Here is a 25,594-nt window from a genome sequence, read left to right on the forward strand (position 1 = left end):
TGTTGCGTGCGTCTATTTAATGACGATGGATGTAGAAAGCTCTTCAAATCACTTCGAGAGGATTATCAAAAACGATCTCCTTATATCGCATATTTAATCAGATGTCGTCAGGATTGCTGTCGACATTAGCTCACTTAGATAGGTACTGTTTATATATAAATATCATCTTTGTATGTAATGTATAAGTAAATGTAAGATGTTTAAATGTAAGATGTTTAACCGTTTAATAATAATATTTTCCAGATTATGCGTGCGAGTTAAGTGCGATCGGGATGCTATCAATAATCATCTTGTATCCGTTTGTGTGAGGGTATTTTGGAAAAAAAGGAGGCTTTCTTCCTGCGTTTTCTACGAAGAGTTTAAAAAGCTTACGCTAGCTGACGAGAAACAGGATCTCGCGGATAATTTTCTAGGGAAGGCCCACTAGGGAAGGACAACGATCCGATCTGGCAATGTACAATGATATAATTATTTATCTCGCAATTGATCTTAGCGGAGTACTCAGAGACGTCTAAACTTACTTCTTACTTTCAGCGGCGAGCGCCACCAGTTAGATTTGGCGAGAGTCGTGGTGGAAAGAACCGTCATGGCACGGGTATACCACAATGCGCTCTATCTAGGCTACGTTCGGATTCCCACCCGAGTGCTAAAAATCCTATAGTATATGTCACGTGCACTATAGATTTTCAGCACCCAGGTGGGGAATCGGAACGCACCCCTAAATGAAGATGGAGATGTATATAGGGACCAGCTTCTTCACGGTCACATCAAAAAGTTGGCGAAGGTCGTAACTCCAAATCACAAGGACCTACGCATTCCAAAGGTTTATCATTACAAATGCCCCTGGTCATGGGCGCAGACTGAATTGGCTGTGATATCGGCGTATAAGACTCCTAGGGATAAGTTGCAGCGTATATTTTGTTGCGCGACTACCATCATGAATCTCCTCTCCATGGCGTCGGAAAGAGGCATACCTGCTGCCAACGATCTGACTCCCGTGCTGGTCTATGTCATAATCAAGGTATGCGATTGAAAAGAGATAATGTGATTTTAGCAAGAAGAGTGATTGTTAACGTGTGCTTAATGTCAGACTAATCCGCCGTCGTTGTATCGACTGTTCAATATGTAGACAGCTTTTACGGGAATCGATTGGAGGGAGAGGAACAATATTGGTGGACGCAGTTCTCTGCGCCGCGATCGAGTTTATTAAGACAATGGATTAACAGTTTCTCAGAGTATCACGATAAATAAGATTAGATTCGATGCTGGTGATAATGTAGAAATTGTATCATAATCATAATTTGACGATTTCATAAAGAAGAAGACCAATATCTTGTGTAAAGCTAGCTGAACAGTTTTATGCTTCCAGTATCTTGATTAAATTCTTAAATAGCCTCTTAAATAGTCTAACTGTTAGTTCTTTCGCACGTTATTATGTAACATTAGCAAAGACTGAATCAGATTATACGTAAAGTGTGGCTTTATCTTTATTTGTAACTCTATTGTACAATTTCACAGGACATCGAAAAAAAAGAAACGTTAGATATTCTATAATTTATGTGTAAACAATACAGAACTTATAGAGAATTAATAACCATTTAGCAGGATAAACTGTGTTGGCGTACTCTTTCTACATGCGCACCTTCCCCAAGAGCCGAGACTCGAACCAGATCCGTGAAAAATATCGCCACTTTCGTAGAGCTTTTGTACAGTTTTACTCTAGGATTATGTATCAGGAATATCGCGAGAGAAAGAAAGACTTCGGAGATTTTATCCGAATCGATCGACATAAAGAGAGAGCATAGTAAAGAAGCTATCTTTCGAGAATTTGAACGCATAATACTTGTTAATACTATGAGCGAATTAGTTTACGTCACTCTGTCAAGCTTTAATATTAAATTACTAATAATATATCGATATCAGTAGTTTAATAATAATACATTTAAAAGCAGGGCAATCCTAATAAACGACTGTAAAAAAAATTCAAGATGGAACGCAATGGACAATCCGGTTGCTCTGACATGCTAACTCAAATGGCAAGAAGTAGGGGAGACCGGGGCTAAACCGCCAACGGGGTTGAACCGCCAAATCAAATATCTCAGAACCTGTATATTGTGCGAACTCGCTATTAACATTGTAAACGCTGCTTATGGTACCCATGTGACCAACGGAGTTTCGGCAGGTTACCTGCCGTGTTATGATTTTTACGGAGGCAAACGTGTTTTTCGTGGTGAAAAGTGAAATTTTCTACGCGTGGAAATTTTGTAATATCTGCAATAATATTTGCTCTCCAAATCTCGAGGTACGTGATTATAAATGCATGCTGATTATAAAGAGTAATGCATGCTGAACACGAATCCAGTGTAGATATCTAATATTTCATGGGCGATCAAACCTGAAACTTATTTATCCCGGGGGGGGTGGCGGTTCAACCCCGGCATTTTTTAGATTTCAATTTTTCCACCGTTGTCGTTTTTGCTCTATACCGGTTAAACAAAGCAACATAGATAAAAATTTCCTATATAAATTTTGTAGCTAAAGGTTCACTCTTTACAGTGGTATACCACATTTAACTAAAATTATTTATTTTGTTGTTAAAATCGGCACCGAAAAAAAACTGGCGGTTTAGCCCCGGTCTCCCCTACTTCTCAGCGGTAATGACATTTGAGTCGCTCTTGGGCTGTGGCAGGGCGTTTGAGATAACATCTTCACCCTGCACAGCTGGTACATCTTTGATCTCGTTACGGAGGTCCTCTGCAAGATGGAAATATATGAGTGACAAACTTAATTAGCAACTATCGCTTATAACTACCAATTTACATAAAATGCTCATTGGTCCAGCGGTCTTATGCTATGCTTATCCAACCTATGCAATTTTGTGTGCGATGGCCTTTATTCTGCATCTTTGCCTTGTATATTTATTTATTTCAGTATAAAATAATTTTTAAAATGTTTATATTAATTCTGACTGCAGACGGACCTTCGGGAACACTAGCGCCTTCTTCTTTTAGCATGAATAACTAAAAATCTATATTTCGGCTATATATAATTACCGAGTTTATAAATATTTAATTAAAATTATTGGGTGACTCACAACCTTTTAATCACACTTCATAACTCTTCATACAAAATACAAACGATTCCATATAAAAACTTTTATTAATTTATCTATTTCGGCTAAATGCATGGTGTAAAAATAAATAATTAATTACAATAAACGAATGACTCCAAACCTTTTCAATTGCACTTCAAAAGTCTTCATACGAAATACAAACGATTTCATATAGAGATTCTTTAAAAAGACTTCATTTCCGGCCAAATACATACGAATAAATATTGAATACGTTGCCTGAAACAAACTCAATATTATCGCTAAGCATATATTTGCGGACGTAGCTTTACGTGTTATTTGCACAAACGCTCGATCGTCATGATCGAGTTTACGTGTCTGGGATAGTTTACATTGTTCTCTTTGTTAATTGTTTTCAATACTACTGGTGTATCAATATCTTCGCATTTGTCGCTGTTTACTAATTATCGGTATTGTGATGATTGATGATATCTGGGCATTATTTTACTTTATATTATCTATATTATAGGTAGGTGTATATTCATTGGCAATGTCTGTCTTATGCGTAATATTTTTAATTGTATCAATATTACTTATTTCGACATCATAATCTTTTCTTGTCTACTATCTTATATCTTTTGTTGAGAATTTACAATAAATACGGTTTGACTCATACGAAATTCGTGTCTTTTCAAGGAAATATTAAAATGCGGACACATGTAGTTAGGTTAGGTTAGGATAGGTTTTCCAATAACTGATAATCCAAAAACAGATAACAATTATTACAAATTAAGTTTTAGAAAAGACGCATACGTTGGCAATGAAAAACATTACACATTTTAATTGAAATTATTCTCTAATAGTACTTTATTACATTCGACTCTTTTTCCATTAATAATATAATTGATTGTAATCTTATAAATAAGTTAAGTTTTCCTTTGTTTCCTTTTTATGTTACTTTTCTACTTATATTTTTGTCATATATGTAACCATATATTGAAATGAGAAAATGAATGAAGAACAGAGAATGCACTACTTACATTTTAATTTTGTTCATAAGAAAATGACTTAAATAAGGAAAACATTTTCTTTTGACAATTTAACAAAATAGAAATATTGTAACTCCGTACTTAATCCATGTAACAGTTTGAATTTATACTACAATATTGTGTTGCATTCATACATACTTAATAAATTTTCCTAATATTTTAAAATATCCTTATTCAATATTTTATTTAATATTGTATATTATTAGTAACTATAAATGTTTTATGATTCAAAGACTTTTCGAAAAAAGTTTATTGTGCAAATAATTCTTGAAAAGTTACAATTTTGCTTCAGTTAGAATAATATATTTTCAGCATCGTTGTTGTATAGATAATATAGATATAATGGGTAAACAAATTTATACATTCTTAAAGTCTGTATTTGTATTTCCTTTATGTTTAGAAATAATATTTCCGAATCTGTAGCTCCATCAGTGTGACTAATATGTCGACTCATAAAGATGTGGAGAATCGATACGATGATATAGGAAAAACAGAAGACCACCGAAAATACAGGAGCTTAGAACTCGCTAATATAAATGAAAGTTCTTTTAATAAGCGATTGAACAACTGCCAATAGTTCTTTCGCAATGGACGTTAATATCGGTAATTATATTATTTCGCTATTTTACGTATACTTGTTTTTATAATAATTCTCATAAAAACTTTCTGATAAAATCATTCTGTACATACATTATAAATTGTAATATATATAAGTCTGAAGATACATCACTTCTTCATCAGTTTAATATATTAATATTTTTCATGTGTTCCTTTTTGATTTTTATGATTTCTGTTTAATAACTTTGTATTTTCGGCATATACATAAATTTAATGTTTTGATGCACTTTTTATGCACTTCTCCTCTTTTGAGTTACTCTATCTATAGTATGATTACTGTTTACATTTCCTTCTGGATATAATTGGTCATTTTTTTGTGATAACGCAAATAATCAGGAATTAATACTGCTAAATTATCAATTTCAAGGATTATTTAATTAGAGATGAAATATGTTACAGGCTATGTATATTTATTAACTTCAGCTACATAGCCAAGAAGTGGACTTGGTTTACAAATAACCTTAATCATTCATCCTGCCATTCATACACTACTATCCTAATTTACAACTATATAACTATTGCACATTGTTACACATTGACCTTCATGTATTATTCCAACCTTCTTTTTCGCTCTTCTTTCTCTAACTTTGACCGTTCTCTATATAATCTTAACAATATCTTTTCTTTGATGATGTCCATATCATCATTCCAAAGCCTCTCTAATCTTTCTTTATTATTCTTACCTAATTTATTATTCTTACCTAATTCTATAAACCAATTTTTTATCGCTTCGCATTCCGACACATAATGATTCGTGTTATCCCTACCTTGTTTACAAAACATACAAATACCGCTTTCCTCTTTTAACCAATACATATGCGCGTCCTCCAAATTACCACATCTTAAGTTCACCAGAGCTCTAATAATTTCGCCTTTATCATATTTATCCATATTTTCCTTCCTTAAATATTTAGGGCCAACTATTTCTCTACTTAAATTCTTATATTTCTTATTATACCTAGAATTTAAAATACTACTTTCCTCAATTTGTCTTTGTACATCTTCATCTCTTTCACTCATTTCCTTAACTAAATCTCTTCCCTCCCTTCTTAAAGCATCTACAGCCACAATACTCCAACCATTCCTATTAAAATATTTTGATCTTTCTCTACCATATATATCTTTCCAATCATTTCCTTCTTTATCTATCCAGCACATTTTAATCCATCTATTATCATCAGCCGCTCTAATTTTCTCTTCATATCTCATAGCCCTTATCCCCCACCCTATTCTTAATTTCTTTAATCCCAACTCCCTTGACATCATATATCTTGGTGTACAAAATTTTAAATTAAAAATCCATCTAACGTAATCCAACATAATTTTTTCTAATTCCTTTTTTTCCTCCCATCCCCATAATTCTACACCATACGAAATCACACTTTGAACCAAATATTTAAACAACATCCACCTTCTACAAAAATCGTTTCTGCAAATTCTTTCCCCCAAACCCCATACCTTATTTACCGCAATCCTCCCTTTTCTGCATAAATCCTTTACATGTTCTACATATTTTCCATTCCTGCTGAACACAAATCCCAAATATTTAAACTGCTTAACTTCTTCAATTTCTTTATTATTCCATTTCCACCTTTCAAATTTTTCCCTACCTTTTTTATTGAACACCACCATCTTGGTCTTTTCGGTACACAATACCATTTTCCTTTTCCTCAGAAATCTTTTAATCGTGTCCATCATGTCTAACATCGCAACCCTATTTTTAGCTAAAAATACCATCCAGACGATCTACCTGGATTAGCGCACTTGTGCGAGCGTATGTTACATTTGGGACCAAAAAAATTTTCTCACTGAAATAATTACAATATATATCTGTAGTGGAATGGCGGTTCGAGCAGCTCATCGACAGGCTTAGATTACACCACGTTTTACTTCGATATAAGACCGGATAAGTTGGAAGGCGCTTTTTCACTTTACACAGTTTTTCTTAACGCCACTCTTTATGGAAAAATTGATTGATCAGGAGGTAAATGATATAAATTTAGAACACAAGATACATTTAATGGATGATAAGTGGCGATTTAATCAATTGGAGAAATTATCTGCGACACCAGATCATCCGTATTCAAAATTCGGCGAAGGCAATAGAGAGCATTGGACAAAATACCGAAGGAGAAAAACATTAACATTAGAAATAAGCTATTAGAGTTTTATGAGACATATTATTCTGCAAATATTATATCGCTGTGTATTCTTGGCAAAGGTACGGAGATAATTTACAAATAACTGTTTATGATTAAAACAAAGTGAATGTTTTTTTATACTTTCCAAAATATTATATCCAAAATATTTGAATTTTTTTATTTGTACTGAATGATGATCAATGAAATATTGGTAAATGATGAATTAATGTACCTCTTATAATTAATTAGTATGTTAAATATTTACACATTATCTTATCTTCCAAAAAGGAGTCAAAGTCTTATCAATACATAAATGAGAAAAATATATAGAAATGTCAGTCTTCATAAATTACTACGTAAAATTTCAATTTCTTTCTATAGATTCCTTTTATCCAGTGTATAATTATTATAATCAATATTTTTAAATGAGGTCCGAGCAAAATTTGGAATGTCAATTTGTAATTCAGTGTAAAATATCCCGTATAGTTATTTTTCTGACTTCTGAATAAAGTAAAATCTTTTGCCATAAACAGACTTAATAATAATGTCTGTTACATAGTTACATATAATTATTATATGTTATATCAATAAATAAATTTTTTGTTTAGAGAGTTATTAGATGAAATGGTAGTAAAACACTTTTGTGGTGTGCAAAACAAAGAAGTTGAAGTTCCTGAATGGCCTAAACATCCATTTAATGATGAACACTTTGGCACTATATGCTACTTTGTTCCTGTACAGTATATCATAAAATTATACAATTCATTTCCTTTACCTGAAATGTAGCAATAATACCGGTCTTCAGTAATATAATATACTTTTCTATATTCTATTAGTCCTGATGCTTTATACGAATATTATATCTTATATAGTCAGTTCTTTTCAAATATAATTATGTATATTAATACATATAACGTACACACACACACACACACACACACACACACACACACACACACACACACACACACACACACACACACACACACACCACACACACACACACACACACACACACACACACACACACACACACACGTATATGTATCAATACATCAATATGCTGAAGTTAGAAGGCCCGAAAAAATGGATCTACAATGTAATTGATGAAATAAAATATAATCTAACGTAGAATGTCTGGCAAATGATAGTATCGCAATTTACCAGACATCTTGCATTTTAACATGGTGTATCATATGAAGTAACGCAATTTTACATTTGCAAGAATGTAAAGATATGGCGAATATTGATCTTCGTTATACCGAAAAGTTGCGCCTCCTATCGATATGATTTCTACAGCCAAGCGCTGCAAACATGTCCCTTGGACGAAATTATTTGGACGCAACATGAGTTCACTGAGTGGCGACCGGACTTGATCAAGGAGATAATGGATAAATATTTGATGCCGCAAAATATCAGGATTTATGTTGCTGCAAAAGAATACAAAAGTACAGAAAATGAAACCGAAGAATGGTATAAGATTAAATATAAGAAAGAGAACATATCCAAACAAACAATGGACATGTGGAATCTTGCAGGCATAATACAGACTTTAAATTGCCTTCTAAAAATAAATTTATACCGACCAAGTTTGATCTCAAGTCAAACTAATGTAATTTAAATTATCAGTTTTTGCAATTAATTCTTGAGCACGACTTGGTAATACTAAGCAAAATCTCCGTAAAGCATAATCAATATCATAGAACTTGTTATAAAATAGAATGTTAATTAATTATAGCTTAATTATAATACATTTTATTCTTATGCAAATTTTTTGTTGTAAGATATAAGAATAATTAGGGTGTGCTATTTCGCTATTTGAATAAATATTTATGCGCTAACTTTGTAAAAATAAACTCTGATGATGTTTAAAGAATTGTTTCTTCTAATGGTCTGATATTCATATTACAATCATTATGAGGTAAAAGAAATTAACAAATGAGAAACATTATTTATTTCAATCCATACAGAAAGCAGATATTTGGAAACATAAGAGAAAATTATTTGTTATAAATGTCACTAAAGCCTTCCTTTAAATAAAAAATCACCTACTAAATTTCTATAAATAAATAATATAAATAATATAAATAAATAAAAGAATAAACAATAGGATATATTTCACGAATATGTCACAACAAAGGCCAAGAACAAAAATAGGTATTAAAAATTTAACTTTTATCTAAAAAGATTATTTTTATAATTTATATCGAACTATTATTTTTTTCTATTATTAGTACTCTTTAGTACTGTATTAGTATATCTTTGAATGCATTCTTAACTGACTTATGATAGCTGATCGCAAACTTTAGATTATCTCTTTATGCTCTCTATTCACGAACTATATATAACGAGATATATAATTTACAATATTCTCCTTTTTTCTTCCTTCATGCGTCATGCATTGCCAGCATGTACAATTTGAGTGCATTGTAACTGCACTTCTGAATCCCTATAAATTACAAAAGGAAAACAAACGGAGCTAGGAGAGAAGAAAATTATAATTATCATAAAATTTATCTCCACAATAATCAAGTCCTGAGACGTCGCCGCGCTGGAGTCCGGAAATATCGCGGGCTCTCGATTGGGTCGCGTTCGGGACTCGGGATCGATAAAGTCGAGCGCCCGCGCACAAGCTCGCGTCGCATGCGAATTGCGATATTGCGAACGATTCCGATCGGCTGCTACGCTACGGACAGCTACGGAGTACGGTTCGTGTTTGGCCGTCACGGTCGAGATGTCGGCGACGATGACAGCCAAGCTTCAGGACGACATGAACAGCATACCTCTGGCGGACGACGATCCTCAGGGTGAGAACTTAGAGCCGTCTGATTTCGCGATGCCTCTCAGCGACCGCTCGCTCGTCATTGACGAATTATAACCTATAAATTAAAACTTGTCTTGAGCCTCGAAGATAGGAAGAGTGTTCCCTGTGCTGCAGGACTCAAAGGAGTCGAAGGCACTGGACCTCTTATCCGAGGGGAATCTACAAACTCTTTACTTGTCCTGAGCAGTTTATTTTATTCCGATATTTTATTCCCTCATCCCGAATCTTATGTTTACTTTTATTGATAGTGTGAAAATTGAACCAGTTACAATCAACAATAAATTAGCAATGATAACGTGACGTTTACTCCGTTTCTCGAATTTGACGTAAAGACGTTGAAACGATCGAGAGATATTAGATCGTTGGATTATTTATCTTGCAAATTATTTAGCTTAGAAATCCTTAATTGCGTTTACACATTCTATGCAATTTGCTTGTACTTTGGTAATGAGAAGCCTCTAAGCTTTTTTCTGATTTCTGTTGTTGTGGAGTAACACCTTACTAAGGTTATTTCTCGCATATTATTCATAGTGATAATACCAGAAGAGGAAATCTTGGACAATGCCTCGCATATATCTGATCCGCTAGGCAGAGGACGTAGCATGGATTCTCTTCCATCGACATTTACCAATGGAAGCTGTAGTCCTAACAGTAAGTGATATTACTGATTTCTTCCCTCATTACACATATTTTTTGTATCGTTTGTCTTTCTAAGTAAATGTACAAAATATTTTTTCTAATTATATATTTTTAAAGTGAGCATTAAGTGATTGTTAAGAGAAACTTTGATTTCTATTATCAAAATTATTACATACATAAATAATATTACATGAAAAATTACAGCAACTTCAGGAGAATTTCTCCTTTTATATAAAATTATAATACTATTGAGTTATGATGGTTTGCGTAAAAGGATTTATGTTAATTATAGGCTTAGATCCAGACATTAGTCCAGATGAGCAAGAAGAGAAAGCTAGATTGATTGCACAGGTTCTCGAACTGCAAAATACTTTAGATGGTATGTATATTTTTCAGTAAAGGTGAAGATTGTAGAAGAATATGTCTATTGGCACTTCTATAAGTGCAAATACATGTGTTTTATCTAGATCTGTCACAGAGAGTGGATAGTGTGAAGGAGGAGAATCTCAAGTTGAGAAGTGAGAATCAGGTTCTGAGCCAATACATTGAGAATTTAATGTCAGCTTCGAGCGTGTTTCAGTCGACAAGTCCCAACACCAAGAAGAAGTGAACCCGTATTGATTAAATAAATTAGACAATTCATGAACAAGCTACAGTGATCTTGAAGTAATTGTGATTGTTTTGAGTGTTTTGGAAAGTATGTGAATGCGCATTTAACCCTTTATTGCCCTCGTTCAGCAAACAAACATCAGTGTTCTCGTGTTAACCTTGCGCCGCTCTTGTATGTATTATCACTGTATTAGTGTGATGTTGCCACATAGTTTTCTCAGATCAAGAACCACTTCCAACATCTGTTAAACTCTAACCGACTATTGACTGTTCAGAATAGTCAATAGAAGTTGGCTATTCTGAAAAATTAATAGTCGATTAGAGATTAACAGACATTGGAAATAGTGACCTCCAAACACAGTTTTGTAAGAACAAGAGGATGAAATATGGACTGGTACATCAATCTAAAACAATAAAACTTGCATTTGGCAACAGCACGAGTCACGTTGACTCTACGTATTTGCTCTTGACATGAGCGCTGCGCATAGATATATCACATGTTATCGCACTTTCAAAGTCTAATCTAAAAATTGTACTAACAAAATTTTTGAAAATAACTATACAAATATAACCTAAAAGATTGTGAATAAAAAATTAAAAAAGTTTCAGAGTCACCTTTTATGCCATATCTATGCAATTAAAGAAATAAGATGTGATGTTAGCGCTTGCCTAACACGAGGGCAATGAAGGGTTAATTACGATTTACATTTAACAAAAAATACCACAAAAGTTTTTAAAGTATTATTTAGTATTTCGTGCTTAATTTGCCAGCTTGTGTGTACTTTCTATGAAAAAAAATATCTCTCTCTGATAATCTACTTTTTCCAGTCAGATATAATCAACCATCTTTTTTAAAACGTATAAGACTTTATAATGCATTCACTGCGACTTGAAACACGCTTATATATTTACGACTGTATGCACCAAAGAGATCCATTTTATACTTCTATAATTTTTATGAAACATAAACGCTTCGCAAATTTTTGAAAGAAAAATGTTAAATAACAGTTAATTATTTTAAATATAATTTGCTTAATTTTTTTAATTTAAGACTAGGTTAATTTTTACGAAACTAATGCACATAATAATACTAATAATATATATTTGTTATCCTGCTGGAAATAGTAACAATCTAGTTCAAGCATTGTTTAAAGTAAATAATATATGAGGCTAAGTAATAATATTTCTAAATAATTTTATATTTATCTCTTTTTCATTTTTTATTTAACATACACTGTTAATCTTAATTAATAAATTTTTTTACATACAATTACTAATTAATCTCTCTTTCATACATTTGCTTCTCGCATTCGTATGCTTTTTCAGAAGTTTGCACGAAATGCATACGTCACGTCTGCAAAATTGGGTATTAAAATGTTCGAAGCCATATACATATTTTATCGAGGTATTTGCTTTTTAATAGAAAATTTTTGCTTGTAAAATTTTGACGTACTTATACATATATGCATTGTATGCAGATGTACAAAAGAAATGTATAAGATTATATACAATTGCAATACGTTATAATTGATGACATATTACGAAAAGCTGATATTTGTTCGTACGTTATAAGCAAGATGGCTAGATAAATTCTGCTATTTACGAAAAGACTAACTAATACGTATGCGATCATCTTGCTTGTAAGCGTATCGATTTGATGATTGGCATTATAATAATAAATATGTATTTACTGCGAATAAGAAACTGCGACTTGCGATGGAGTTTCAGTTAGAGGGCACAAGCAGAATGCACAATCCTAAATTATTCCATTGTTGAGTAACACGGTGTTATAATAAACATTATATTCTATTGGAACGTTACTGTTCGATGATTATCGGTTCCTCGTCCGACTGATTATCCTTATTCCTAATCGTGCGACGTCATATCTGCTCATAAAGCACTTGTTCATTACCGTCCTTGATTTCTTTCCAGGAAAGTTTACGCAACAAATGAAATATTGAAGATAAGAAGCATGTTCCGTAAAGCGTGTCTGTATCTTGAAAGTTTCGATTAATCCTCTTGGATAGCCGAGAATTGTATCGCTTTTTGTCCCCAAGATGTTTTTGGTCCCGGCTTTGCTCGTCCATTTTTCTTTATTCCTATCCACCATCCGTAGTGCACGTATTTACGCGATCGGAACGCATCGTAGGCACCAATGCTCCACTGTTCCCATTCGGTATTGTCGTTAGTCATATTCATCTGAAATCAAAATTAATTAGACAAGTTGGATTTCCAATCAATCTTAGTCATTTTTTAAATTCTTATTAATGGACGTCTTGTGCGAGAAACAGTTTCAACTAATGTGATTAAGCAAAATTGATTATCCACTTTTAAACAGAATCGTTCTTTAGTAATTTTACAACTATTAAATCGACAATTGCGAATATATATATTGCCGATTATTATATTTACTATTAAAATAAATATTATATTTACTATAAAAATCTATGTGGAATTAGATTCCGCGAAATTATTGTGAGAATTAGGCCGCTGTTATGAGGATAAAAGCGTCCAACGGAATTTCACGCGGAACTGTGTAGAATTTCATAGAGTGCTATATATAAAATTTTGCAGATGTGGATAGTATATCACAATGGATTACGCTTCATATTTCTGTCGGTTGTGAAAACGTCTCTCGTAACACGAGTGAATTTTGCAACGATGAAAATTTGCAGAGAAGCCAAATTCACTCGTTTCCACATTATTATATAGTTTACATATTATTTCCTTCCCGTATCTCACCTCTCCGTACAATCGCCCTTTCTTGTTGAATGCCAGATAAAGCCTCGTTTCGACGCTTTGTATTCTGATAACGCCAAAAGACACCGGTGTCGCGTGAAGCAGAGCTGCAGGAATATATAAGCTCTTCTTACAATAAAAATCTTAATGGCAATCATAGTTGTAGTTGTTAGACATATGTAACACATCTGTACCTTGGAGGCAAAGAATCGTATCTCCATTATCATGATTTAAGAGAAAAGGTTTAAAGTTTTAAATAGGAAAATGATATATATTTTTAGATATAAAATAAAAGTGGCAACTTGATTTATTAAGTTTTTAATAAAGTAATTTAACTGACATGTTTAATAGTACAACTGCCAATAACACGCTGTACCTGGTTTAAAAATTAGGTAATATACAAATTTTCAATACGATTTTTTCTAAACGTTATATCTTAGGAACTAGTAATAATAGGCATAGAGGCATAAGACGCTTTACCATTATACAATTTAAGCTGTTATATTGAAAAATGTATTAACTCCATTTTGACAAAAACTGGAGATACGATTCTTCATCTCTAAGGTACAGATGTATTACAGGCGTTTATTTTAGTTCAGTTAATATTTAACGACAGTGATGGAAGTACCATACGACTCCTGATTTCCGGATAATCCTTCGACCCGTCCCGACGGCGTAATCGCCAAATGATACCCAGTGCGGCAGTAGAGCTTAATTATCCGGCAATTATAGATAGGATTTTTCGCTGGCTGTCGAGGATCCCATATTACGCAAGGCGGGTACTTGCGTGATTTGGAGTTACGTTCAATGTTGCGTGGCGTTCTACAATTGCAATCAGATAGTCCATAGATTACCAGCCCATACAGTTACGTATTACGTAACGTGGACAGAAATAGAGAATAAATCTATGTATTTCTAATGTGGAAAAACTTCGTCGAAAGATAGAAAGATCGTTAATTTATAGAAGCATCGGTGATAACGAATTGATTTTATTAATACGATAGACGTAAAATTATACAGAAGACAACGAATGTTTAGTACGCTTTGAAAAAATATTCTTTTAGGCATTAAATTTCAATAAAATACTAACAATAATTATCTCCCTGCACTGATAATTAACAGAAAATGAAATGTTTATGCTAATTTAATATTTTATCATCTTAATATATTCTTCACATATTCTTGATCTTTCTTTTGGCGTGTTATACGTTCTTAAGCCGTTAGACGTTAGGGTTGTCTTTACTGCCACATAGGGTGTTCACGCTTTTATAGACGCTGCAAAATATATAGGTCGGCCGGTTTTCCAGGTCAGCAAGCTCCGTGAATGAAGCGCACCACGCGATACCGTAGGCGTTTCTCCCGTACTTCGTTAATTTTAAACCGATTCTCGGGGGAGAGGAAACGAAATGTCAATAGGCTTTGTGCGAGAGTTACGCGAATACAGCTTGGTCGCCATCAGAAGGCGTACGTTAACACGGTTAATTTTACATGGCTTCGCACAAACCAAACATCACCCACAGGAGCCTTCTGTGTAAATAAAATTTATTTTTGCGCGAAAATATCCAAAGGCGTAGGAAATTATCAAAATTTGATTTGATAGCTTCTTTGCTTAAAAAACCGACTAATTTCCTTTCTTTGTTTCTTCTTCAAAGAGATTTGATGAGCGATATTGTGCCTACGAAGAATACACTGGAAAAAATTTATTATTTGCAAGAAAATAGATTTCTTTGAATTTAGTTTCCTTAATTTAAAGAAGTATTGGATAGATTTAAGAAAATATTTTTCTGAGTTTAAAATATTTTCTCGAATACCTAATAGTTCTTTGAATTAAGGAAACTAAATTCAAAGAAATCTATTTTCTTGCAAATAATAAATTTTTTTTCAGTGTACGTTTAAATTAATTTCATTTTGCATTAATTTTTCCCAACATTACATCTGCTATCGTTGCTGTACTTATATTTATATTTTTTAAAATATTATGTTAAGAAAGAGGCATCTTTTGTATTTACGACATATATCTTCACTGTCAAATTACTTTATTTCTGCCGTGTGTGACGGTGACGCAGTCACGTATAATTTTACGAAATAATTTTAGAGCTATCCGGTGACTCAAAAATTAGCAAGTGACAAACTATCCATGGTTATTGCAGATTAATGTTCCTCTATTATTTCCTTAGATACCCAACTTGCTAAAGCCACACTTTTCAGCACGCGTGATGTAAAATTCTTTTTTTTCCGGCACATGAGGGCGTAATAAAGATAGCTCTGCCCTGTTTCTACAACTGAAAACGAAACTTTATTTCTATCACGAATGTGTCCTGTGCATCTCGCCCCGAACTCGTTGAAATGTCGATCACAATTTCGCATATCGCGTGGTCGTATTGTGCGTTGCGCAACTCGCGTGGAAGCACACGGCACCGCGCTCGTGTGATATACCGTTAATAACATAAACTACACCTAGTGCATCTGCTGACCCTGTGGCGATATGGAGCAGAAAGTTAATCGAGTCAAGTGATCAATGAACGTACATTATAACGTATGCTAGGAGGGCGACTAGGTAGACAAACGCGTGCATCCACCGGGCAGACATTTTACCTTGTTCCAGCAATTATGCTAAATCGTCCATTTACGCGAATTGCACACATTTCACCGCCACTAGAGGATTCGCAGATGAACTGCGTGCGAAATGGACAACGGTTCATTACTTTTGTTTGCAAGTTAGTTTCCCGAATTTTACCATATCCATTTTATATCGCTCTTTAAATGTAAACCGGAGACCGTTAATCACCGCGCATTTACTTGGCGCGTATTCTCACGATTATTAGTTATAAATCTGGACGACTATATACCCGTTCCCGTCGAAGGTGACGGTCGAGGTCGGAGCTCTTCTGGTTTCTCTCTTCATTCGACCATCGCGAGCGATACCCTTCCCGTTCTCCGTCACGTCGTCGTCTTCCTGAAGGGACAATTCCGTGTCGTAGCTGTCATCGCTGCAGCTGTCGTCGATATCGCTGCACTCCTCATCGCACGTTGGCGCTTCCAGATTCTCGTGAATCCAGCGCAAACTCATTTTCCCGGTTTCTCCGCTGCTGCTGCTGCTGCATAAATTCACGAACTCATTCTCACATCACGCGTCTAGCACTAAATGTGCGGCCACCTGATTTATTTATTTTCCGCTAGCGCGAAAACCGCGTTCGGTTATTGTCAGGATATGTAAGAATCACGTGGCAACATTCGCGGTTAAATGCGAGATATGGCTATGGACCACAGAAGCATATACGTTTATGAGCTGTTAAATCACATTTTTACTGCAGCTACAAACAACATATAAAACTCGTTTGACTGCTACAAGATCACACATTTGTGTATTTTTTATTTCTAAAGATAGCGAGGGCAAAATATTACGTTTGGAAAAGCTATTCCTTAATTATTCGATGTAATATGCTATACCGTTTCGTATTTGAAGACTATTGCATGTCAATTTATCAAGCTACAGTTAATATTTTAATTTGTCGAGCGATATAATTTTATTGCAATTTTACATGTTTTATTTTACTTTCCAATTTCTTCTAGATGACACGAATACTTTTACAACACTAGAACTACCGGAGATTAATCTATATTTATTTCTACCGAGAAATCTTAAAAAAGAAAAGAGAAAAAGAGAAAACAAATTAATAAAATTAATCATCTATGTAATTTCAATAAAAGTCAGAGTAAATTTCAGAAATTAAGATGTTTTAAAATTTAATAAATTATTTAAAAATGTCAAACGGGTTATTTTGACCGCCTTGATAGTTCTAGTGTTAAATAAAATTCCACGATAAAACTTGCAGGAATATTATATTTTACTTTATTACTTTTATAACTCTTTTTCTCGCAAGACTTTACAATGCGCACTGAGAATTTAATACTGTACTTATTTATATTTTTCCGACCATTTGGTGGGATAATCAAGGTGGCTCTAATTGTTAGATCTTTCCTGAAGCAGCATTATTCTCACGCTTATCAAGAAAGGCAGTGTGAGATAGCAGGTGAAATCTATTCACGTATGTTGAAAACACCCACCCGTGCGAAATACAATACTTTTCATTCGGGGCAGAAATAAGCACTGTAATGCTTCTAGATTTAACGGTGGTCTCGGCGGTCTACTAGCGGCCGTGCGCATCGAGTATGTAGATAATTACGCATCGCGACGCATTTACGTACCGATAACATTAAATTAAATTCAATATAAAAACAGAAGCACGTCGCGCGAATTGATCGCAATGAATTCAAAAGGCGTACTCCAGCCAGTGACATACGTACTGCAATTGTCAACGTGAGTTCTTCCTCGAAGTGGCACATCGACAGCAGCATGCGCACTAATTACTTACAGCTGCATCGTACTATTTTGCAAGGAGACACTGACAACATCTGAATACATTTACATTGTGTTACATCGTTTTGAAACGCGAATACGTACACCTACTCTCTAAATGTCAGAGTGATTGCAATAGTCACTCGAATTCAAAAGAGAGAATTGTCACTCTAATTCGAGTAAATGCGGGCACTCGCAAAGTAGGAGTGAATTTTTTACTCAAATTTTTAGAGCGGCTACTCTACCGGAGTGATTTAATCTCACTATAAAGTTAGTGAATCGCGATTCACTAAAGATGGACTGATAAATGAAAGTTTCATTCTAACAGAGTGAAATTGTTCCATTCCACTCAAAATCGTAGAGTGACATAATTAACTCCTATATGGACACTGACTGCACTCGAAAAGAGTGTCCTTTCACTCAAATGGAGCGCGATTTTACTCCAACTTATAGAGCGCAATTTTATTCTTTCTTAGAGTGGTGAATCGCTCGAAGTGCACAGGTTTAATTTTCACTTTTCGTTACACTTGCATTTTACTTATTTTGAGTGATATTTCACTCTTCGACTTTTAGAGAGTAGATATACGCCGCGCCAAGTCTCCGCGAAGAATTACAAGACGGAGAAGAAGGAACATTAAGATAGATCCGTTATAGAATATAGCCGCGCGAACTTGCTTCGCGCAATCGAAGGGAGGTGAAAAATAGATTTTTCTACGATCACATGACACTTTGAACATACTCGGCGGAAGCTGCGATCACCTCTGCGCACGTGAGGTGATGCACCAAGCTTGATGATTGTGCAAGGCGACCCACCTACCTGGGTGCTCCACGTTTATCACGCGACTGAGCCCGGTTCTACCGCGGCACGTCGAATAATAGCAGACATGACGCCGGCCTACTGACAGTCCGCCGGCGTCGGCGATCTGTGGATTCCTGGTGAAGCGAATTAAAAATGGAGCACGCCTCCGAGCCTTTCGAGCGCATGCACGCGCATCTTTTTTAGGATCCTCTTTAGGGAGCCGTTATTGGGTGTTCCTGAAGAGGTGCGCGCTTTCTGTTTTGATAATATATGACCTCGTCAAGGGACCTTTGACCTTTTAACGACGAACTCCGCATCATTCGGCGCGATCTAGCCTTGAACGAAATTATTGATAAATCAATCGGTACAATTTTCTGGTGATCTTTCTTATTCCTACAATTTGTCGTATTTAAGAACCTCTATCGCGATCAAACTAAATTTATAAACAATCTATAAGAATAAACAATGACTCATTAATTTATATATATATATATATATATATATATATATAATATTTTTTAAAATATAGATTTATTATATTTTTTTCCTGTCTGTATATAGGTATATGTAATATCGAATTCTTTTATATACGAAGCAAATGTGTGAATATACAATTCATAGAATAATTTATTACAAATCACAGTGTTCTACTTTATCGACATTTTGTAAAACTGCATTTATTTTTGCTTTACATATTAGAATTATAAATAATAGTTAAAATTAAGGTCGTAAGGCCGTAAATTTAAAGATCACATCTACATGAATTGTTTATGTATTGTTTACATTATGTTTACACGAATCTTTTTCATGTAGACAATGTAAAGCAATACCCTGGCGAAAATGAGAAGTTTCATAAACGTTTGTTTGATGTTTACGTGAGCGTTTGCGGAAGTTCGTTGAGAGTTTAGAAACGGTCAGTAGAGAGTTCGTAGAGCGGAAATTGCAACGCTGCAGCGTTTGAAAGGCGTTTGTATATAGCGTTTTTGAGAGTTTGCACAGCGTTTACATGACGTATGACGTTTGCTGAGAGTTCTTTAAAACATTTAGAGATCTTCTGTTAAGCGTTTAGGCTGCGTTCGGAAACGTCACCCGAGTACACACGGGTATACTTCTTCTCCTAACGGGTATACTATCCTTCTCCTAACTCGCTGAGATAGAAAGAGAATTAAGGGAGTATACTCGTGTGCACTCGGGTGACGTTTTCGAACGCAGCCCTGATAAGTCGAAAGCGTTTGCTTTCATCATTGAAAACTGCGTGCAGCCTCTATTGAGCTTAACGGGCATTTACTCTTGTCGTTAGAAGAAACGGCGTAAAGAGCGTTAAATGTTAAAATCTGCTTTTCGCCTCGCAGGGGGTCTGCTTATATACGCGGCTGGATGTATTTTAAATGCGAGAAAGATACGCCGCCTAGCGGCATTGTTAGAAGAACGTTTGCTGAACGGAGGGAAAACGCTTGTGTTACGGAGTCGGGAAAAGCGTTTCTTGGGCGTCTCCAAGCCGTTTGCGTTAACGCCTTATAAATCGTTCACTGCGCCTCTACAATTCGCCATCGGAAGAGCGTTTGCTGAACGGATTGAAAACGCTTGTCTTACGGCGTTGGGAAAAGCATTTGAAAAATCTGACAGCAAACTCTCTGCACGCAGCGTTTACTGAGCGTTCTCTGAAAAGCGTTGCCTCAGCATTTCAGAACTTTCATGAAACGTTATATACAGCGTTTTATAAGCGTTCTGAAAGCGTTCAAAATCCAACGGCGTTGTGTAAGCGTTCTTATAAAGTTTGAAAGCGTATAAACTCTCAAAAAACCCTCATTGAACGGTTGTCAACGCTTTATAAAGCTTCTTAATTTTCGCCAGGGTAAGCATCCCACACAGTACACTTTTTCCTGGGGATGTTCCCAGGATATTGCGATATCACATTGGACATATTGCGATCCTATGGATGTCCTACGGTTATTGTGATCAATATTTGGACATATTGCGATCCCTCGGATATCTGGTGGATGTTGCAATATCTTGTGCTGTGTGGGATGTAAGCATGTAAGTATTGTATAAGCAATGTAAATTATTATAAATTGAATGATATCAATTGATTACTTGATTGATCTCTTTAAAATGTGTTTTTGTAAACAGTCTTACAAAAAAAGTAGTTTTAAACTAGATTGGATTAAATGCATTTTAATTTCTTATTAATTGTACAGTGACATGAAAGATGCATGATATTTTAACATAGAAATATTATTATTATTTACGTTGATCTCTATGAGCTTCTAAACTACAAAAAGCAATATATTTTTCAGCTTGCAGTTGCAAAACACACAATATGCACGTTATTTATTTTCTTTTTTTTTTCACAGATATATAAAATCAAAATCTTTAAAATCATGTTAAATTTTTCTGACATCCTAAAAATTGTACCCAAGTTAAATAATAGCATTGAAAATAAAATTGCCAACAAAATATATAAATTTCCGATTAATTAACATAGTTTACATTGTATACACGTAGATGCAGATTACTAAATCTTACATAAACGCTCAACCCTGATTAAAATCAATATATTTGAGAGGAGAAGTGCGTTTCTTTAAATCATTTCAAATTCATATTATCGCTAATTATTCAGTTTACACTTCTTGTTGACGTATATAGATGGCGAAATCGGTATAATCACAGTTCTGCAGATAAGTTTTTCATAAAAGACAATACGCACGTTTGAGCTTGGTAAATTACGTATCCAAGCTTAATATACTGCGATCACTTGCATACATTTACAGCTTACTCACGCTTTTCTTAGGCCACGTTCCTTTTGACACTTTCAGCGCTGTAAGCATTATTCTGTCTTCGTTGCACATTGAATATCAAACGAAGATGGAGCGATGCTTTCAGCGATAAATCAAAGGTCGCAGCCTTTATAGTGATAACGCAATAATTAAACATTTTAATATTCACAAAATATTTATAAAAATAAATATAAGAATAAAAAGGAGATTTATATTATGCGTATTTAACATAAATGGAGCAAAATAACGGAAGCTAAAGCTTATTTTTTATTTTATTCATTAATTAAAAAAAATCTAAAATACCTTTAAATACTTTTGACGTTTTGAGTATTACTTTTAAGTATACCTTACTTAAAGTTACTTAAAAAGGCATGTCGGATGATCAAGCTATATGTAACAGCAAGTCTTGCTCGATATTGGCTATCAATTTGCTATTTTATGTCCTGCATTCTTATTCAGTATTCGCCGTCTGTTTGCTGTCAGATTATAGTACAGTCACTTTAGGGTTTGATCTCGGAAAAAATGTTAGTAAAAGCTGAATTTTGGCACAGACCTTCGTTTTTGCATAAGATTAAAGGAGAGAAAAAAGTCGTCATAACTTTCAATCATAACTTTGCGAAAAATTGCACTAGAAAAGTTTTTAAAAAAGTAATTAAAAGCTTGGAATGTGTTTTACACTGTTGGAAAATTTTTGTACTTTTGTGAAAAAATCTGCTGGTTAAAATTTTTGTATAAAGTAATTAATACATACATGTGTAGATTTAACATATGTCTGCTATGTTAATTGAACTTAACAAATATAAAATGTAAAATTATTAAAATAAATAAAAAAATATGTTAAAGTAACACAATTTGAACGTATTTATTAAATGTGTTAAAATTTACAGAAAAAGAGTGTTGATTTTACTCTTTAACAGAAATGGGAATAAAAATTTACAGAAAAAGTGTGTTGATTTTACTCTTATAACAGAAGTGGGGATGACTGCGCGTATGATTTCGACGTAGTCTCGACGCATCTCGACGTGTAAAAGAATTGTTAGATTTCTAAAGATTGCGCTATAGTCTATTGGCTCCTGCCATAGACGTATATAATATGATACGTAAAGAAACAGTTAAAAAAGCGGTTTTTTTTTCATAGATAAAGAAGAAAAACGTTTTTTTATACACGTTTATCAAGTGGACATTTTAACATTTTAATTTCATAAAAAATAATGTAGATTAAAAAGTTGTCGTCTATTTGACGACATTTTATGGTCAGTCTTGTGACTGCCATTCCAAGATGACGTCCAAATGTTCAAAATCTGACGTACTTTTATTTCGTCCCGGCGACGTTATTAATTACGTATTAGTGACGTCAATATATGACGTCACGGAGATGAGACAAAAGTACGTCATTTTTACGGCACTTTGACGTCATTTCATAACGTCGCAATCGTCAGAACATGACCAAAAAATGACGTTAAATAGACGTCACCTTGCTACCTGGGATGGATTAAACTGGAAGAGCCTTGCTTGTACCAAGATTTTGTTCAAAAATGTTCTTTCCTCCTGTAATTTTTTCTTACTTTTATTTTTATAATATATAATTTAGATAATGAAACTTGTATTTATCTACCTAATTTAGTATAATTTTATATCACTTTGTAGCTAAAACAACATTTCCATCGTTAAATAACGTGGATTTTAGTTTTACTGACATAAATGATGCCAGACTTGATGCTGATTTTTTAACGGAGTTTGTTCAATCGAATCCACGAGGAGTTATATTAAAGATCAAACATACACAAAACTTTATCGATGTACGTAAGAATTTTAAACATTTTATTTTTAATTTTTTAAATATTAATACTTATTTCGATTCATGTATTAAAATTATTTTAATATACAATAATTACATTTTTATAGCTGATTCTCAATTGTCAACACCTACATTATCGAACTCATGGTCTCGGTTATCAAAACCTATTTTATTAAATTTGGAGACATCAAACACAGAAGTAATATAATGAACAATATTCATTTGAAGGTGAAGCAGTAAATATATCAAACACTCTTGAAGAACATGCATGTTCTTCAAAGAAACTGAAATTAATGCACACTGAGAGCGACATAATATCAAAAGAGGTTTGTTCAAATTATTATTTTTACTAATCTTATTATTGTCATTTATATTTATTGTTACTTCCTTTTAATCTTCTATTTTTACTACTAATATTTTCGATATCCTTTGCCTATTTTCTTTCTTTTTAGAGCTTATACAAACTAATAAAGAGTTCTTCATGTGGAGAAGAAATTCTCGAAAGTTACGAGAGTAATAAATATTTACCTGAGAAGTATAGAAAATAATTAGTAAAATTAGTGGTATATTAATAAAAAAAATTAACATTTCTAGAATATAAATTTAACTAAATAACATTTTTTTATATTTATATTTAACAAAAATATAATGTTACGTTAAGGATGTTTTATATAGTTAGGCAAAATGTAACGAAGTTGATGAAAATTTAATATCATATTCTGTGTACTCTTTCAAAGTTCGGGGCCAAATTTCAGATCGATTCACAATTTAGATAAAAAGTTATCAATTCTTGAATATCCGTTTTACAAAGGGTTTTACAGAGAAAAGTGTAAACATTAAAAAATGTAACCAATATAATAATATTTTACACACAAGCAGATCATCAACAAACAAAAATATAGCAACAAAATTTGAAACGATTTACAATTTCTTTTTGAAATTTTTTTTGATAAAAATAGTAGTAACTGTTATTTACAGTCACTAAATCTACGTTTTTTACATTCTATTAGATGTTCCGTAACTATTTATATACATTTTTTTGTCTTTGGATCCCTGGAGAATTAATATCAGAGTTTTTAATATTTCCTGCATACTTTTGGTTGGGACTGTACCTATAGAACATCCTTAACATAAATCTTTTGTTAAGAAATAAACTTTTAACAAATAAACAGTGTAACTTTTATACATTATACCAATCAAAAATTTGAGTTGTTACATTTGTAAAATGTAAAAAGAACATTTCTTATATGTTATTTTTTCAACATAAAAGTTATGTTATTTGTACACACAATTAACTTCAAATTACGATCAAAATTACATTTTTTTTCTGTTGAAATATTAACATAATATCGATGTTACCAATTAACACATCCATATTATGTTAAATTAACAAAAAAATTTGAGTGGACCGTTTGGGACATGTGATTTATGTTATATTTAACACAAATTTTTAACCGACTTCAAAAAAAGGAGGTTCTATATTCGGCGTGTATGTATGTATGTCCACGACTTTCTCTAAAACTATTGGACGGATTTAAATGCGGTTTTCACTGTCCTATATAGAGCAATCCTGCAGGAAGGTTTTAGTACATAAAATATCGCGCTAGAACATCAGGTTACGGAGCAGTAAGGAAATATGCGATAATTTATATTAATTTAATGAAGCACTAAAAAAGTATAAAATAAAAATTTTTTTAAAATAGAACTGACTTCAAAAAAACTTTAAAAGTATTGAAAAATTGAAAAAAGCTTTAAAAAGTATAAAATAATACTTTTAAGAATCTCTTTCAATTTTTGAAGTCGGCGCCAAATTAATTTAGTAATTATTAATTTGGCGCCGACTTCAAACAATTGAAAGGGATTCTTAAAAATATTATTTTATACTTTTTAAAGCTTTTTTCAATTTTTTTTTAATTTTTCAATTGTGCGGTGCAAGTAATCCTCGAGATCTTGGGGAGAATGCGGCACAGCTCGCCAATAAAGCGCTTCTGCTCGTCGCCCTCGCAGAGGATCTCGGCGGTCGCCTGTTGTTGCACCCGTTGCGAGGACGAGTGCTGTTGCTGGTGATGGCGCGAAATGTCGGTGTGAGAATCGACCTTCTTCGAGATGCGCTTCATCGCGCCGAACTCGCTGTAGTGTTCCCGGAGGTCTTTGTCGGTGGTACTGCGGGA

The 25,594-nt window shown here is 33.6% G+C and overlaps 2 protein-coding genes and 2 long non-coding RNA genes across 14 annotated transcripts; 3 read left to right on the top strand and 1 right to left on the bottom strand.

Annotated features, from left to right (window-relative positions):
* The first annotated feature begins 564 nt into the window (after positions 1-564).
* On the top strand, positions 565-1,611 carry LOC139780474 (uncharacterized). Its single transcript, XR_011720252.1, has 2 exons — positions 565-1,021; positions 1,091-1,611. It is a non-coding gene; the product is annotated as an uncharacterized lncRNA (long non-coding RNA).
* A 7,881-nt stretch (positions 1,612-9,492) lies between these two features.
* LOC139780468 (uncharacterized) lies at positions 9,493-12,765 on the top strand. Its single transcript, XM_071719111.1, has 4 exons — positions 9,493-9,685; positions 10,234-10,353; positions 10,634-10,720; positions 10,809-12,765. Exons 1-4 carry the CDS (start codon positions 9,613-9,615, stop codon positions 10,949-10,951), a joined length of 423 nt encoding a protein of 140 aa, XP_071575212.1. The 5' UTR covers positions 9,493-9,612; the 3' UTR covers positions 10,952-12,765.
* LOC139780466 (fibroblast growth factor 1) lies at positions 12,129-19,015 on the bottom strand. 11 transcript variants are annotated; one of them, XM_071719107.1, is made up of 6 exons: positions 18,867-19,015; positions 17,998-18,105; positions 16,539-16,784; positions 14,318-14,511; positions 13,693-13,796; positions 12,129-13,149 (listed from the first exon to the last, which is right to left on the bottom strand). In XM_071719107.1, the coding sequence occupies exons 3-6, from the start codon at positions 16,757-16,759 to the stop codon at positions 12,961-12,963; spliced, it is 708 nt and encodes a 235-aa protein (XP_071575208.1). In that variant the 5' UTR covers positions 16,760-16,784; positions 17,998-18,105; positions 18,867-19,015; the 3' UTR covers positions 12,129-12,960. The 11 variants fall into 11 exon arrangements, with proteins under 11 accessions (XP_071575208.1, XP_071575201.1, XP_071575209.1 ...); XM_071719100.1 differs by having other exon boundaries at positions 16,539-16,787; XM_071719108.1 differs by having other exon boundaries at positions 18,863-18,986.
* A 3,954-nt stretch (positions 19,016-22,969) lies between these two features.
* On the top strand, positions 22,970-24,592 carry LOC139780469 (uncharacterized). The gene is made up of 3 exons (XR_011720249.1): positions 22,970-23,424; positions 23,531-23,749; positions 23,876-24,592. It is a non-coding gene; the product is annotated as an uncharacterized lncRNA (long non-coding RNA).
* The last annotated feature ends 1,002 nt before the right edge of the window (positions 24,593-25,594 follow it).

Source organism: Temnothorax nylanderi, unplaced genomic scaffold (genome assembly GCF_030848795.1).
Source record: "Temnothorax nylanderi isolate EJ_2023f unplaced genomic scaffold, tnyl_v1.0 TNYL_tig0280_pilon, whole genome shotgun sequence".
Classification (NCBI taxonomy): domain Eukaryota; kingdom Metazoa; phylum Arthropoda; class Insecta; order Hymenoptera; family Formicidae; genus Temnothorax; species Temnothorax nylanderi.

Bases quoted from the DNA above. Each gene is read 5' to 3' on its own strand.
- LOC139780468 (XM_071719111.1), top strand. From the start codon at position 9,613: ATGTCGGCGACGATGACAGCCAAGCTTCAGGACGACATGAACAGCATA. The intron at 9,686-10,233 runs GTGAGAACTTAG...TATTATTCATAG, and splicing joins GGCGGACGACGATCCTCAGG to TGATAATACCAGAAGAGGAA. The intron at 10,354-10,633 runs GTAAGTGATATT...TGTTAATTATAG, and splicing joins TGGAAGCTGTAGTCCTAACA to GCTTAGATCCAGACATTAGT.
- LOC139780466 (XM_071719107.1), bottom strand. From the start codon at position 16,759: ATGAGTTTGCGCTGGATTCACGAGAATCTGGAAGCGCCAACGTGCGAT. The intron at 13,797-14,317 runs GTACTTCCATCA...ATATTCCTGCAG, and splicing joins CGGAAATCAGGAGTCGTATG to CTCTGCTTCACGCGACACCG. The intron at 13,150-13,692 runs GTGAGATACGGG...TTTTGATTTCAG, and splicing joins AAGGGCGATTGTACGGAGAG to ATGAATATGACTAACGACAA.